This window comes from Ornithorhynchus anatinus, chromosome 11, assembly GCF_004115215.2.
Source record: "Ornithorhynchus anatinus isolate Pmale09 chromosome 11, mOrnAna1.pri.v4, whole genome shotgun sequence".
Taxonomy (NCBI): Eukaryota; Metazoa; Chordata; class Mammalia; order Monotremata; family Ornithorhynchidae; genus Ornithorhynchus; species Ornithorhynchus anatinus.
Window position 1 is genome coordinate 33353046 of NC_041738.1, and position 16210 is coordinate 33369255.

General features: G+C 46.7%; 2 protein-coding genes and 1 long non-coding RNA gene across 5 annotated transcripts in view; 1 reads left to right on the plus strand and 2 right to left on the minus strand.

Moving 5' to 3' along the window:
• Positions 1-2734, plus strand: part of GNAO1 (G protein subunit alpha o1) — a 206960-nt gene extending 204226 nt beyond the window's left edge. The window contains exons 8-9 of one of the 2 annotated variants that reach the window (XM_029076197.2): positions 135-352; positions 1509-2734. In XM_029076197.2, the coding sequence (XP_028932030.1) occupies positions 135-322 (188 nt within the window). In that variant the 3' untranslated portion in view covers positions 323-352; positions 1509-2734. Of the gene's footprint in view, positions 1-134 lie in introns of both variants that reach the window. The other variant, XM_029076196.2, reaches the window with a different exon arrangement.
• LOC103166692 lies at positions 1814-6046 on the minus strand. The gene is made up of 5 exons (XR_484937.3): positions 5804-6046; positions 5571-5682; positions 4970-5026; positions 2191-2335; positions 1814-2061 (listed from the first exon to the last, which is right to left on the minus strand). It is a non-coding gene; the product is annotated as an uncharacterized LOC103166692 (long non-coding RNA).
• A 1718-nt stretch (positions 6047-7764) lies between these two features.
• The window catches only part of AMFR (autocrine motility factor receptor), a 36269-nt gene continuing 27823 nt past the window's right edge, over positions 7765-16210 (minus strand). For both annotated transcript variants that reach the window (XM_029075442.2, XM_029075443.2), the window contains exons 11-14: positions 15904-16038; positions 15233-15316; positions 13348-13532; positions 7765-9444 (exon numbers count right to left, since the gene is read on the minus strand). In XM_029075442.2, coding sequence (XP_028931275.1) covers positions 9297-9444; positions 13348-13532; positions 15233-15316; positions 15904-16038 — 552 coding nt within the window. In that variant the 3' untranslated portion in view covers positions 7765-9296. The remainder of the gene's footprint in view (positions 9445-13347; positions 13533-15232; positions 15317-15903; positions 16039-16210) is intronic.

Genomic DNA, 16210 nt, shown 5'->3' on the forward strand with positions numbered 1-16210 from the left:
ACAGGGTTTCTCCCCTCTCCACCCGCAACCCCCTCCACAGCTTCTGCCGTTTGCATCCCCCAAACTTGATCTACCCCTCTCACAGGGACTTTCCCCACTTTCTTCTCTCTGTCTCATCTCTCTCCCCGCAACAGGTCCCAACACCTACGAAGATGCAGCAGCCTATATCCAAGCACAATTTGAAAGCAAAAATCGCTCACCCAACAAAGAAATTTATTGTCACATGACTTGCGCCACAGACACGAATAACATCCAGGTGGTATTCGACGCCGTCACCGACATCATCATTGCCAACAACCTCCGAGGCTGCGGCTTGTACTGACCTCTCACCCTCTCTATAGCAACTTATTGGGTAATGATTCCAACACTCACAGAAAAGTTAAAAAACAAAAAAAAAACAAAAAAACACACACAAAAATGCAACTTGGTAAATAAAAAAAGGCATAACAAAAAATTATATATATATAAATATATATATAAAATCTTTTTAGTTTGTCTCAGAAAGAGCTGCGGACAGAACTGATAACCCTAACAGAGCTCATCCCCACCTGGTGATTTAACGGAACCAAAACCGCTCCCTCCCCCTCTCCTCCCCTACCCTGCCCCCCACGAAAAAGAAAAGACAAGATGGGGGTGTTCTAGCCGGCCTGCCCTCATTTGGAGGCTGCCCTTCTTATTTGAACAGGATCCTCTTTCTTAAAGAATGAGCGGCGAGGCCATTTTTTAAAAACATCCTTTCCGGGGCGTGAGGAAGGCGTTTGCTGACGCCACTTCTGTCTTTTTTACCTTTCTGAGGTAGGACGCTCACCACAGGCTACCACTGGCCCACATCGCGGCCCCTGGCCGGGCCAGAGCTAGCAAGACCTTCAAGGATCTGTTCGGCTCCTGGGGGGATTCAAAACACTTTTAAAAACCCTACCAAAAAAATATAAATGGATCAGATAAAACCAAAACCCCACCATCAACTTTTTGCTTTTAAAAGACATGGCAGGGCAGATCCCTTATCCCACCAAAGTGGCTTCCTGCGCCAGCCCTCCCTGTGGAGTGTAGCTTCCGCCCACGTTCAAAGCATAGGAAGTGGGGCGAGGGCTTCTTTCTACCAGCATCGGGGTCCGAGGGAAGGGGACACCCAAGACCACAACTCGAGTCCACCAGGGAATGAAAAAAGAAGCCCTAAGAGATAGGGGGCCCAGGGGAGTCTGGTGGCCGGGAAGGGAGAGAGCGTTGGCCAGTTGAAACGGAATAACCCCATCAGTGCCAACCTGACACTGGGCACGCAAAGGGAGTGCGCGGCGGAGGAAACCAAAATTGAAAACAGAAACACCCAAGGGAGCCCCACAAATTACGATGCTGTCTTCTCCTCTCATTTTGCCCCTCTGTGAAGAAATTTTTCCCCAGCTCTGCTCCCTTTCTCCACCTTGCCCGCCCTCAGAGAGCTATTTGATGTTTTGGGTTTTTTTTTTTTTTCAAAAAGTTCAGACTGGACCCCCTTATCTCTTTCTCTACAGACTTGCTTCACGGACTCTCTCTCCTGTTGACGTTGATCTACTGATAGCATGACCTTTTGGCCTTTGTAAGACACAGCCTTTCTTTATCGAGTCAATGTATACTGTACTGCACCTGGATTGGTGGCTGTGTGTCTCTGTAGAATGCTGTAGAATCTGGTTTTAGCTGAGTCTTTACATTTAGAAGCTGAAAGAAAAAAAAAGAACGTTTCTCATGTGCTTTGTAGCTAAACCAAGAAAAAAGGAAACAAAAATCAATTCCTTTCCTTTCAAAAAAAAAAGTATGCGCAGTGGTGCTGAGAAGCGTCTGCCATTCTCAGTTCTTCATTTTAATTAGTTTCCATTTCCACGTGGATTTGCATTTTTGTATGTGTTCTTTGTTGCCTGGAGTTTATTTAACCACTGCAGGCCACCGCTGGCTATCAGGTAACCCCCTCTCACACGGAACTGATGTTTCGTTGCTTTTTGTTCCTAGTTCAAAAATGACTTCTAACTCCAACCTGTCATTCACTCTCCAGGTTTGTATAGAAAAAGCACAGCTCTCACAGGCCAGTAGCTGCCAAAAAAAAAAAGAATACATAATATATATATACATAATATATATATATATATATATATATTTCCCCTCCCACCCTGTTTTTTTCTCCGGACTCTTTTGCTCTGATGAATACTGTGTATTACATACCAGATCGGCTTCCATACTTTTGGGGGTTTCTTGGGGTTTTTTTTATTATTTTTCCAATCTTTCCAGTGAATGCTTTTCTCGTGCCACTTTCCTCCTCCTTCGGTTTAGTGAATCGTGTTTCTTCTCTCATGTGGGGATGTTTGTGCTGCAGAAACAAAACAAAAAAATTTAAAAAAATTTTAAAATATCACAAAAGCCAAAAAAAAAAAACCCCACACCCGTCGAATGTAGTGTTTACATTAAAGCCACTGTTTTCATGACCAGCCCTCCGTCATTTCTACTTTGATTAGTAACCAAACCCCAGACCTCGTCACAGTTTCACTTTTAAGACTTAACCTTTGCTGAAGAAGACCAGTCACAGCTTATTTCAAATAAAGAGGAAACTAAAAAAAAAAATGAAAAAATATTTAAACCCACTGGGTCTTTCTAAGCCTTTCTATTCCCAATCAGTGAGGTTTCTGTGATATCTGACACACTGCCAGTCTGTTTCTCTGACTAATGGAAAAATTCATGTGTAGCTCAATAAAGAGAATGTTTGTCTGTATTCTTGGGTCTCTCATCCTCTAGCTTTGAGGTTACAGCAATTTTATTTTTATCTCTGACAAGAAAGGAAAAAGTGAGATTCTGAAAGAATAGAAATTCACATTTTCCAAGTAAAACAAGCAAGAAATGTTGCAGAGATTGAGGTCCAGCTCTCTCTCCTCTCTGTCCCCTACTCTTTGAGAACTGGCGTTGGACCCTGAAGCAGGCAGCCATTTTGGATTATGGGGCTTGCTAAACTGAGTCAGGGGTTGTTTTCTCTCCAGGTACTTCCCTTCTACAGGCATCCTAATTCCCCTGTGCCCATGCAGTGTATGGAATCTGAAGTCTCAGCTCCTTAAAGCAAAAATGCTTTTCCTCTCAGGACATTCATTCATTCATTCAATGGTATTTAGCCCCCTTTTTTCCCAACATTTCCCATGGCAGAGATGCCATCACGACATGGGCGTTTGTTTCATCAGGGGGTGATTATGGTGGACAATGAGGGGCTGAGGGGGGCTTCATGAAGATGTGGAGCATGCTCGGGGAGTCACCCTGCAGGTAGAAAAAATATTGATTTTCCCAAGGCAGAGGTGATCAAATGGCTTTGATTCTCCCACCACAGGGCCCACAACAACACTCCGGGTCAAGCAGAGAAATTGTTCTCTGATCTCTAATCCATTGTCCCTGGTCAGTAGGGACATTCTGTTAATTGCCATTACTCCAATTCACTAGAACTCAGTCCATAGGGCTTAGGAAGAGTTATGTGCCATTTTTTGCCATTAAAATCTACAGATTGGCCCAGAAAACACATCCATTGGAATGTTTTTGCTTCAGGCTGCCTCCAAGCACTTCTCAGGATATTTATACAGTGCCTCAACCCATAATTGATAGCCACCATGAAGATTTAGATGGAGAGAGTTGTGGCAGGGAGAGGCGGAAAAGGGAAACCTAATTTTTTACAATGGTTTGGGAGGGCTGTAGTCACAGTCCTTGATAACTCATTACCCAGAAATCCCTGACAGTGAAAAGTTCCATCAAGGATCACTGTCACCAGAGAGCATTCTACCCCCACATGCCATGATAATAATATTATTATGGTATTTGTTAAGCGCTATGTGCCAGGCACCGGTATAGATACAAAATAGGTTGGACACAGTCCCTGTCCCACACAGGGCTCACAGTCTTCATCCCATTTTCCAGATGAGGAAACTCAGGCCTAGAGAAGTGAGGTGACTTGCCCAAAGTCACACAGCAGACAAGTGATGAAGCTGGGCTTAGAACCCATGACCTTCTGACTCCCAGGCCCATGCTCTATCCATTAGGCCATCCGCCATAGCATGGCATAAGTTCTCCTGCCACCCCTCAAGCTTTCTGGATCTGGGCTTTCCAGCAAGAGGTGGGGAGGGTAACAAAATCTGCAGAAAAACTTCAAAAACAGATTGGGTACACTGTTCACCTGGTTTCATCCTTACTCTCCCCCTAGACTGTAAACCAGTTATGGGCAGGAAATTGGTCTACCACCTGTGTCATACTGTGGTCTCCCAAGCGCTTGGTACAGTGCTCTGCACACAGTAAGCCCTCAACAAATACAATGGATTGATTGGGTGACTGGCTATTTGCAAGGCTCATTAAGTAACAATAAAGAACCAAGACATAGTCATACAGCTCAAGGGTCTTGATTGGAGGACAGGGAGGGGCTAAGGGGGATTAGATTGGAGGGGATTCCTCCTTCAATTTCATCTTAATCAATTGATGAAAGTTATCAAGCATCTGAGTGCAGAGCACTGTACTAATGCTTCTAATGCTTGGGAGAGTGCAAGAAAGTCAGGAGACATGATCCCTGAGCTCATGGAACTTAACGATTTAGCAGGGGAAGACAGATATTAGAATACAATGCAGATAGGAATGCAAAAAAATAATCTCTGACCACCTGATTCTCCCTTAGCAAAACTTCCCCAACAGTACTGGACACTCATTTCTTCCCTTTTGGCCAGTGCGGTTGGGCAGCAGGATCCTTCTGGTCATTGAGATGGGAGCAATGATTCCATCAAGGTTGGGGCGAAGGATGAAATTGGGGCACTGGGAAGGGGTGACTGTGGCTCCAGGTAGAAATGAGGCTGTCGTTGAATGTCGACATTGAGTCCCAAGGTGCAGGACATGGGGAGAGGGTTTAATTTCACTAGAAATTGTGCCGCCACCTCTCCCCCTCTGCACAAGACCTCCACGGCGATCCTTCCCCCATGGAGTTCCGACTTACCCTTCTGAGTCATTCGTATGTTCCACCTCCAGGTCCACGGTTGCTTCCTTTCTCCAGCTGGAAGTTATGGGACAGAACAAATAGGTTGTTTTAGGGGAAGACTCCAGAACAAAATGGGCAGGGTTTCCCCCGCATAGCTTTCCAAGTTCAGTTGGGCAGGCCCCACGGAATTACGGGTATTTCTTTGAAACTGCCCTGATCATTCACCTTCACCACCACCACCATTCACCATTTACTGGAGGACTGGCCACTTAGGAAGATTTTACCCAAATGGAATCACTACCAACCCCAGCCCGATCTTCTCTGCCATCGTGCAGTGTGGCAGCTGCTACCTAAGGGATAGACATTCACCGAAGCACAGCAGCCTTCAGTCCGAAACACAGAGGCCAACATCTCCAGCTTATGAGTTTTGACCCATGAACCCTCTCCTGCCAGCTCTTCTTCAGCAGATCCCTTCCTGAAACCATTTCCTGCTGCTGGAGTTGCCAGCTATCACAGGAGTTTTTCCTCACCAAACTGGTCACCAATCCAGCTGCCCTAATAGTGAGAAAAGTTTGCTTTCCGGTCTTTCTTTGGTAGGTAGATAGCAAATAATCCACACCTGTAGCTCAGATTCCAAATTGTCTCCTTCTAGAAAAGGCACGTGGCCCCCCTCGTTGGATCTCGCTTTGCCAGAATGAGGAGCCACTGGCAATACTTCCTGTTCTTCTAGACTGCAAGAGAGAAAGGAAGCTCAAGATGCCAGACATGGGAGAGGAGCCACATTTTAAATCTTTCATCCTGACCTGCTGATGCTAGTTGACAAACAGGTCGGCAGTTCAACTATAAACTCACCTTCATGTCAAGACTGTTTCTTCATAGTGTAGTTGGTTGAGTGTTAAGGGTCTGCTCCTTTCTCCAGATCTGGATCTTTTGATACCTGCTCAGAAACCCATCCCATTTTATCTCTTCCCCTAGCTGATGTCTGACATTTCAAGTTCAAAGAAAAGCAAAACCAGAGAGAGGTGAATTATTAAGGTCAAACTCCCTGAACAGCCTCTGCTGCATCAAGGTAAGATTATTCACTTGCTTGCAGCTAGACTGTAAGCTTGTAGTGAGCAGGGAACGTGTCTACCAACCCTGTTTGACTGTGAGCTCATAGTGGGCAGGAATTGTCTGTTTGTTGTTATATTGTACCCTCCCAAGCACTTAGTACCCTGCTTTGCATCCAGTAAGCACTCAAATAAGATTGAATATTGTACTCTCCTCAGGGCTTAGTAGAGTGCTCTGCACACAGTAAGTGCTAAATAAATTTGATTGACTGAAGCTGGGTTAGCAAGACTTCAGCCTAGGTAGGTTGTTTAAAGAACAAGTAGCATCCCGATCACCTCTCTTCATTTGTCCCACTGCGTAGTTCCGTGGCACGTAGACTATACTAGTTTTTTTTTTAAGTGGCATTTAAGTTGCTATGTACACTGTACTAAGCACTAGGGTAAGCTAATCAGGTTCAACAGTCCCTGTCCCACTTGGGGCTCACAGACTTAATCCTCATTTCAGGGTACTGAGGCACTGAAAAGTGAAGTGACTTCCCCAAGGTCACACAGCAGACAAGTGTCGGAGCCAGGATTAGAACTCAGGAGGTCCTCTGACTCCCAGGCCCGTGCTCCTTCCACTGGGTCACGCTGCTGCTATATTGTTGCAGTCGAGCAAATGCCCAGGTCTGTCAAAACTTCATTGATCTCAGCTTTACCATTTTGATCCATTTCTTTCTGGTCAAGTGTCAACACCACAATTTGAGAGTCATGGAGAACTGGGAGTGTTTTAAGGTGTCAACTGACATTAAGTGCCTAGTATGCACAAAATAGTAAATATATATATATAATTGGGCAGTTGGGTATAAGAGAAAAGGGGCAGAATTTGAAGGAGGCTATCTAGAGCCTCAGGGTTCAAATGTATATGGGTACATTGCACTGAAAACAGCATTTAACTTTTCTGCATTTTCACTGAAAACAGACAAGAAGCAAAGGCGTAAACTATAGCAGGTGAAACACCAGCAAAAATATAGACATTATTATTGCATTTGTTAAGCACTTACTATGTGCCGAGCACTGTTCTAAGTGCTCGGGTAGATACAAGGTAATCAAGTTGTCCCACGTGGGGCTCACGGTTTTAATCCCCATTTTACCAACTGAGGCACTGAGAAGTGAAGCGGTTTGCCCAAGCAGACTAGTGGCAGAGCCAGGATTAGAACCCACCTCCTCTGACTCCCAAGCCCGGGCTCTTTCCACTAAGCCACACTGCTTCCCCCTTCTTAGGCACCATCTGACATCACCACGGGATGCAAAACTAACCTCTCTTCTCGAGTCTTTCCTATCTGGGAATGTCTCCACATTCCCATTTACCAATTTATCTAGGTAGCCCACAGTCCTGGGAGAAAGACACACCTTGTTTGACCCTTCTAGTTTCCACAAGTATCACTCTGCTTCTGATAACGCATGCATGAATTGCATGAAATAGACCGTGGGATTCCATTACCAAATAACGGGCCTTTTTGTAAAGGCACTGAAAAATGAGGTGTTAAAACTGAACAGTTCCAGGGGAAAGTTACGCTGTTTTTTTTCCACTCTGAGAAATTTTAAAGAAAAGATAACACCCACAACCTGGCTCAGCCCTAACTAGTAAACACATTACAAAACCAAATTTATCAACTGGATGGACTGAAAGAGAAGATTACAGCCTTAAACAAGAATGATAGAGGAAACAACATGAGATTCAAAGATGACATCCCCGATACTTCAAGTCATGAAGCACACCCAAAGTATTTTACTTTTTTATTTTTTTTTTTTTACAATAAAAAGAGAAATAGCTGTGCTCTGAGCAAAACAACATCCCCCCCCCAAAAAAAATCACAAAAGTTTTCAAAAGTTTACTAGTAGCATTGCAAGGTAAGGCTTTTGAAAGATTTACTGAAATAAATTATCTTTGCCTACATATTATTCCTCCATATTTTCCAATTGCCCATAACAAATCCTAAAAACTTGCAGTTTAAAAAAAATACACTTAACTTCGCCAATAATTGTAAATACTGGATTTTCCCCAAAAGGATTGTGATGAGCTAAGCTCCTGAACATTAAAAAATTAATCCAAAGGGATGTAAAATTGAACTCTGACACCTACGATTGTGGGTTTCCACTTTTACTTTTTTAAACATTAAAGTGGGGAAAAAATTCGAAAGGGTTAGGGAACTGAACCTATTCAGCAGCGGGCTGAAGACTCTTGATATCTAATTAAGCTAATAAGAGCAAAGCTACCAAAACAAAGGACTCGAAGGAAGGTAGACACTGTGGCTACCTTCGGACCTCTTCTAGAAAGCCCTGCTGAAATTACTTCCCATCACTCACGGCCCGGACCTTCCGTCACTCCGAGAACTTACAGGTTTGTCGCCTGCACTCACCTAAAGTGGTGTAATACTGGATTCCAACTCTGAATGAATGTTTGCTGCTTAATCCTTTGACGGCCGACCTCCTCAGCGTCTGAGGGGTGGCAAAATGTCCGGAGGGGATAGAGGACACAGGCGTGCAGACACGAGAGACTCCGCACCAGAGTTAACAGAAATCACGTCAGCTGTAGCTCAGGGACTTGGACAGGGTGAAAGCCACTGGTGGATGGGAAAGAGGAATTCCCTTCTTCACTTCCAGACTTTTTCCTCCCTTCCCAGAAACTAGCCTACTAGCTGGCTCCTCTTGGCCACACCAAGAAGTTATTTTCCTAGGTCCGACCGGTGTCTCCCTCTGCCTAAGGGGTGGTACTGCTCTCGGTTTGGCCTCCGTAGCACTCAATTCCTTCTGGGTATGTAGGGTGGCCTGGGAGCAGATACCTCCTGCTGACCTAGAAAAGGGTTCTGCAAGTCTTTCCCAACATTCTCCCCCCGCAACATTGAAGCTACGAGGCGTCGACGCTGTCCGTGACCTACGCGTCGAGCGGTTAATCTGGACTCCTGCCGCTGTTCTTCCACTTCCCACCCCTCCCTGCCGCCTGGCGGCGAAGCGATGCCAGCAGCGATCATGACGGTGGTGAAACTCTGCAATTTTGGTGGGCAGGAAGGTCGGGGGAGAAAGGTCACAAAGGAAATATTAACCTCCCCTCCCACCTCAAAAAAAAAAAAAATGAAATTTCTCAGCTGTCCAAACACTAGTAAGACCACATGCTTTATACAGCGGCAATGCAGTCAAGCCCCACGCCTTCCCAGGGCCGGCAGAGCTGGGGCCAACTTCGTCCCGCTGGGACGCCACGCGCCGGATCGGCGTGCTGCTACCGGGGAGGACGAGGGAGAGTGCGGAGGAGAGGGCTAGGAGGCCTGCTGCATCTGAAGTCTCCGCTCGGCGGCGGCAGCCAGCATCCTCCGACGCAGGGTCACGGGGTCAGAGGGCGAGCTCTCCGAGGGGAAGAAGCTCTCTGAGGCGGAATCGTCGTCCGACGTTTTGTTCAGGTAACGCCTGCGAGGAGGAAAGAAGGTCACTGAGAGTGAGGCCTGGGACACATCACCGGGCAGGAGCCTCCCTGGGATTTATTTCCAAAAGCAATATTCCCTCTGCATCCCCCCATGCCAGCAGCAGACTACTTTCAATGAGTCCCGCTTTCAGAGCCCCTGTCTGGCGGACCCTTAGGATGCAGAAGAATGTGCCCTGAGATGGTCAATAATAATAATAATAATAAATTGTATTTGTTAAGCTCTTATTATGTGCCAGGCACTGTACTTAGCGCTGGGGTGGATACCTTTGGCAAGTCACTTTACTTCTCTGTGCCTCAGTTACCTCATCTGTAAAATGAGGATTGACACTGACTTCCACATGGGACAGAGATTGTGTCCAACCCGATTTGCTTGTATCTCCCCCAGCGCTTAGTACAGTGCTTGGCACGTAGTAAGCGCTTAACAAATACCATTATTATTATTAGCAAAAAGGGGGGTGAAAAAGGTTTCAATACATTAGTTGGTCCTGGAATGAAATGTTATTTCCCAAGGACAAAGTTTCTCACTGTTGACCTCAATAATAATAATAATCATTTTTGTATTTGTTAAGCACTTACTATGTGCCAGGCACTGTACTAAGCGCTGGGGTAGATACAAAAAACAAATCGGGTTGGACACAGTTCCCGTCCAAAGTCAGGCTCACATTCTCAATCCCCATTTTACAGATGAGATAACTGAGGCACAGGGAAATGCAAAAACTTGCTCAAAGTCACACAGCAGACAAACGACAGAGCCAGGTAACACAGAGGAAGTAACGAAGAGAAAGAACCCCAAGGACACGACCTGGGACGTGGCAAACAGACTCCGTGGTAAAAAACCACTGAGGACCTTACAGACTAAGTGCCTTCGTAGCTAAGCAGCCACGCATACTGCAAAACCTATACATCAGTAACTGAATGTACCCGCAAATAAATGCGCACGTTGGTTTAGTTGCTGTTTGGCTGCTTTATGGGTAATCTGATCTCAGAACTAGAGGAAAAACAAACACTTTTTGGCTTTGATTCTCCCTCATCTGGAAGAACTTGCAAATTCGGGTCCCTGGGGCTAAGATCCTAAACTAATCTGGTGAACTCTGGGTGTCTGCAACCGCCCCCCCAACCCCCTGCAACCACAGAGAGAACAGAGTTCATCCACCCTCCACGCCAGGAAACAGCTACAAAGACAAGCCTCAAACATGCCCATGGCCAGTGGCTTCAAAGCTCTCTGCCAACTTTCTCCGTCTTACATATCAGCACTTTATCAATTGGTCCATTGCACTCCACCAAGCGTTTAGTACAGTGCTCTAACACAGTACGTGCTCAATCAATATGATGGATTGATCTGCTCCACCCCACTTCACATCCTCTGTTCATTCATTCATTCAATAGTATTTATTGAGCGCTTACTATGTGCAGAGCACTGTACTAAGTGCTTGGAATGTACAATTCAGCAACAGATAGAGACAATCTCTGCCCATTGAAGGGCTTACAGTCTAATCAGGGGAGGCAGACGGGCAAAAACAAGACAAGTTAATAGCAATAAATAGAATCAAGGGGATGTACACCTCATTAATAAAATAAATAGGGTAATAAAAATATATACAAATGAGCAAATGAGTACAGTGCTGAGGGGAAGGGAGAGGGGGAGGAGCAGAGGGAAAGGGGGGAAAGGGGGCTTAGCTGAAGGGAGGTGAAGGGTGGGCAGAGAGGCAGCAGAGGGAGCAGAGGGAAAAGAGGAGGCTCAGTCTGGGAAGGCCTCTTGGAGGAGGTGAGCTCTCAGTAGGGCTTTGAAGAGGGGAAGAGAATGGGTTTGGCGGAGGTGAGGAGGGAGGGCATTCCAGGACAGCGGGAGGACGTGGGCCAGGGGTCAACGGCAGGACAGACGAGAACGGGGGACGGTGAGGAGGTGAGTGGCAGAGGAGCGGAGCGTGCGGGGTGGGCAGTAGAAAGAGAGAAGGGAGGAGAGGCAGGAGGGGGCAATGGGATGGACAACCTCAAAGCCTAGAGTGAGAAGGTTTTGTTTCATGCGGAGGTTGATAGGCAACTACTGGAGGTTTTTAAGGAGGAGATTGACATGCCCAGAGGCTTCTGTAGGAAGATGATCCGGGCAGCGGAATGAAGAATAGACTGGAGCGGGGAGAGACAGGAGGAAGGGAGATCAGAGAGAAGGCTGACACAATAATCCAGCCGGGATATTATGAGAGCCTGTACCAGTAAGATAGCCGTTTGGGTGGAGAGGAAAGGGCGAACCTTGGCGATATTGTAAAGGTGAGACTGGCAGGTGTGGGTGACCGATTGATGTGTGGGGTGAATGAGAGAGCTGGGTCAAGGATGACACCAAGGTTGCGGGCTTGAGAGACGGGAAGGATGGTCGTACCATCCACAGTGACAGGGAAATCAGGAAGAGGACAGGGCTTGGGAGGGAAGAAAAGGAGCTCAGTTTTGGACATGTTGAGTTTTAGGTGGTGAAGCTGAAGTTCTCAGCATTCCTTGCTCCTGACTCGCCACCCTGTGACCCCCTGCTTGTACCTCCCCAGAGACTGAAACGCCCTCCTGTTATAAATCTCCAAAAACACAGCCCTTTCCATAATCTACGTCCTTCATGAGACCTGACCCAACTCACCTCTGCCACCCCCACCATCATCATTAATGACATCTATTAAGCGCTGACTGCGTGTAGAGCACTTGGGAGAGTATAATACAACTGAGCTGGTAGACACGTTCCCTGCCCACAGTGAGTTTACAGTCTGGGGGGCGTGGGAGGTGACAGACATTAATATAAACAACCCCTGATGGGGTCACCCACTCTTAAGATTCTTTTACAAACTGAATTAGGTACTCTATTCCGTTTTCCACACTCTATTGCCAGCTGAATCTATATTTTTTCCCTGTTTCCACTGTACAGATGCAATTTATGTCTCCCTGTCTCCTCAATTAGAGTGTTACCTTCTTCAGGACAGGGGCCATGTCTTTTACTTTTATGGTATCCTCCCAAGCACCTCATACAGAGCAGTGCCTGCAGCAAGTGCTCAATAAACAGAAGTGAATGAATAAACCCCTGAAGAATCAAGCACTCAGTCACCTGTATTTACTAAGCCCCTACTGTGGGCAGAGGACTCTGCTAAGAACCTGACAGAGTACGACAGAGTTAACCGATACAATCTCTACCCTCAAGGATCTTACAATCTAATGTTGGGGGGTGGACAGGCGTTAAAATAATTCACAGGAAGGGAGAAAAATGAGAAGTGGATATGTACATGAATTAGTGCTGAAATAGTAGGGCGTGTGAGTTTATAGGTACCAAAAAGGTTCCTCAGCTGATGGCGAGTACTCAAGGGCAAGGCTGGTGCAGAAATGCCTAAATGCTAGTTGGGGAATATAGCCTGTGGGAAAGAGAAATTAATCGGGAAGGTTGCCTCGAGAAGTGATTTCAGGAGGGCTTTGAAGAGAGGGAGAGCTGGGGCTTGTTTATTTGAAGGGGGAGGGGATTACAGGCTGAAGGAAGGACATGAGCAAGAGATCAGGAGTGGGAGAGATGAGAGACAAGGCACTGATGAGCAGATGAGCTTGAGAGGAAGAGTGTGAGCTAGGGTGCGGTGGGGAAAAAAGAGTGGTTATGTAGGAAGGAGAGATCTGGCAGAGTGCCTGCCTTAAAGCCAAGGGTCAGGATTTTCTGCTTGCTTGTGGGCCCCAGAGGCTTCAGAGATGGGGAGAATGCCAGTGACGTCATCTATGACAGGAAAGTTAGGTGGAAGAGAATGACTGGGAGGAAAAGATGAGGAGTTTGGTATCAGGCATATCTGAGCTTAAGGTGATGGCAGGACATCCACGTGGAGGTGGCCTAGGAGCAAGAGGAAATGCAAGTTTGCCGGAGGTGAGCGTCAACTTACTTCCGGGCTTGCTGCAACAGGTCATCCTTCCGCTGAACTAACATGCGCTGCCGCTCATCAGCTGACTTGGAGAAGCGACTCCCTCGGGCCTCGAAGTCTTCCATCTCACAGGGTTCAGCTTCCACTTCGCTGAAGTCTGACATGTCTTCTAGTCTGGGGCTGAGGTCAAGTGGCACCCGCTCAGCCTGGGAACCAATGAGAAAGCAAGGAACACAAGGCTGGGTCCGTAGGAACTGCTACTGATCAATCACTCAGGGGTAGTTATTGGACATGTACTCTGTGCACAGCACTATACTACGCACTTCCGTGTCCCATGTGTGGCTCACTGTCTTCATCCCCACTTTACAGATGAAGTTCCAGGGCCAGAGAAGTGAAGGGACTTGCCCCCAGGTCATGCAACAGACAAATGGCGGAGTCGGGATTAGAACCCACGTCCTCTGACTCCCAGGCCTGTGTTCTTTCCTCTAGGCCACACTGCTTCTTAAAACTGGGGACTGGGAAGTCTGCCACTGGGGCTATCCCTCCTTCATAAAATATCTCTCTTTATAAAATAGTTATCAAATCATTTGGGTCAATGGCCTTGGCCCTGAACTTCCTTCCTGAGCAGCAGCGTCACAGAGTTCCTTGGTTCGGGAGAAACCAGCTGGTGCAAGGCCAAACTGGCCCCAAGAATGAATGGCTCCCAAGAGCAGCTTGGGGCAAAGCTAAGTCAAAAGGAAGCTGGTTCACTCCTTCGACACTCCCTCCCCACTGAGGCCGAGGCCTGAACAAACAGCCCCGTACCACCTGTGCTCTCTCCCACGCTGCCACATGGTCCCTTTCCGCCATAAGGGGCTGTTCCCACAAGCCATGGCCAAAAATACCTGCCCACCAGCTCTCTGGAAGCCCTCCAGGGGAGGAAAAGCCACTCGGATGCTCTCTACTGCGGCCAAGAAGTGACCGGACAGTTTCATTGCTGGGCTGCTCCATAAAAGAGAAGCATTACTCCAACTCTGCCAGGGACCAGAGCGGCAGGCTGAAGGAAAGGCCCGAGAGGGTGCTTGCCTGACTTCCCAACTCCATGCATCCCCTTCCGTCATCACACCTCTGATGTGGAGCACGGGGTAAGGGGCAAAGGGTGGAGTGAGGGGGCTGGAAATCACAAGCCAGAGCACATGACTTGTGAGCCTCAAACTGGGGACATAATCCATTCTCCAGCAAAACGGACCGCGCATACCAGACAGCCTCTAAACCAACACCAAGTTTCTTCCTCTGGGTAGTCCTGATGCTTTCAACCTTCTCAAAAGACTCGGGTAAAAATTAAACATTGATGGAGAAACTGAGCTACAGAGAGCAATGGGATGATATTCCTGAGAGTTTCTCGAGTTCCTGGTTCGCGACCCAAATCCAGGGTAAACCAGGAATCCGGGAAACATGCAGATAACGTAATTGCCAACCAAATGCAACCCACTGTTGGAAGGAACTCTGGTTTCTGGCGAAAATTTGCAGAGGACCACTGGCTTTTCCAAGAACGATGGGGAATTCATTCTGTCTGAGTCTATGCACACTTCATTGAAACCAACGGGGCAGTCTTCTTGCATATCTACACCATAAGCTCAACAGGGGCAGGGAATGTGTCTACCAACTCTGTTGTACTGTCCCCAATGCATAGTACAGTGCTCTGCACATAATAAGCACGCACTCAATAAATACCACTGACCGATACTCTGATTGATCTTTAGGTTCACCAAGAATCTAAATCATCACTGATGCCTTGAGTAGCATATACTCAGCAGCAGACTTTCTCTCTCTTGCTGCTCATCTGGAGCGTCCTTTACTGCTCCCCTTTTCCCACTGCCCCACCCCATTCTACCCACACACTCCAGGGTTCAGGGTGCCAGTTTACCTCAGCAGTAGCATCTCCTTCCTCCTGGTCACTGTTAGTCCGTTCCACAGGACTGTTTAATGCAGGTCTAATGCCATCTGGACGCTGACAGAGAAACCGCAAAGTGCAAACATTACAAAGTTTTTGGGAGGCTGAACAGGCAGGAGACAGGTTAGGAAAACAAGGACAGCAGAAAAGGATGAACTTTGACATTCTATTTTATTAACACATTAGCTACGAGCATTAGGAATGACACAAAATACTACACATGCAAAAAGAAGACAAGTGAGCTTTACTTAAAAATTGTTCCATTTTTTTAATGGAATTTATTAAGCACTTACTATGTGTCCAACATTGTTCTAAGCACTGGGGTAGATATAAGTTAATTGGGTTGGGCACAGTCCGTGTCCCACATGGGACTCATTGTCTAAATAGGATGGAGAACAGGAGAAGTGAGACAAAGAGAACTGAAATGGCTTGGCCAAGATCATCCAGCAAGCAACTGGCAGAACTGGGAGACTGTACTCTCAAGCCTGTGCTCGTTCCACTAGGCCATGCTGCCTCAGTTCACTTCTGGACTGAAAGTTATTCAATTTACTCTTCCATTCTCAACAGGGGAACATTATAACAGGGGAATAATCCTGACCCACAGGCAGAAAATATGCTTGCGAAGCTACAATTTCACAACCAACCTGGGTAGGGAAAGGTACTTGGATACGTCCCTCTAAGATGTTGTCTGTCGTTATTTCTACTGAGCGGGTCAGCTGCAGATCCTGTAGAACTACGTGATATGGAACTTGGGGAAACATTTCTTGAATCTGATGAGCCTGGAGGGTAAAAGTGAAAAAAAAAAGGTAAAATTTAGCATAAAAGACCTTAGGTATCAATGTCCAGATACTACAGTTCAGCCATTTTACGGCATTCCTTGTCCTATCTGTATTTTTTTTTAAAGTCTGTCCCTCTCCCTACATTGTAAGTTCCTTGTGGGTAGGGACTGTG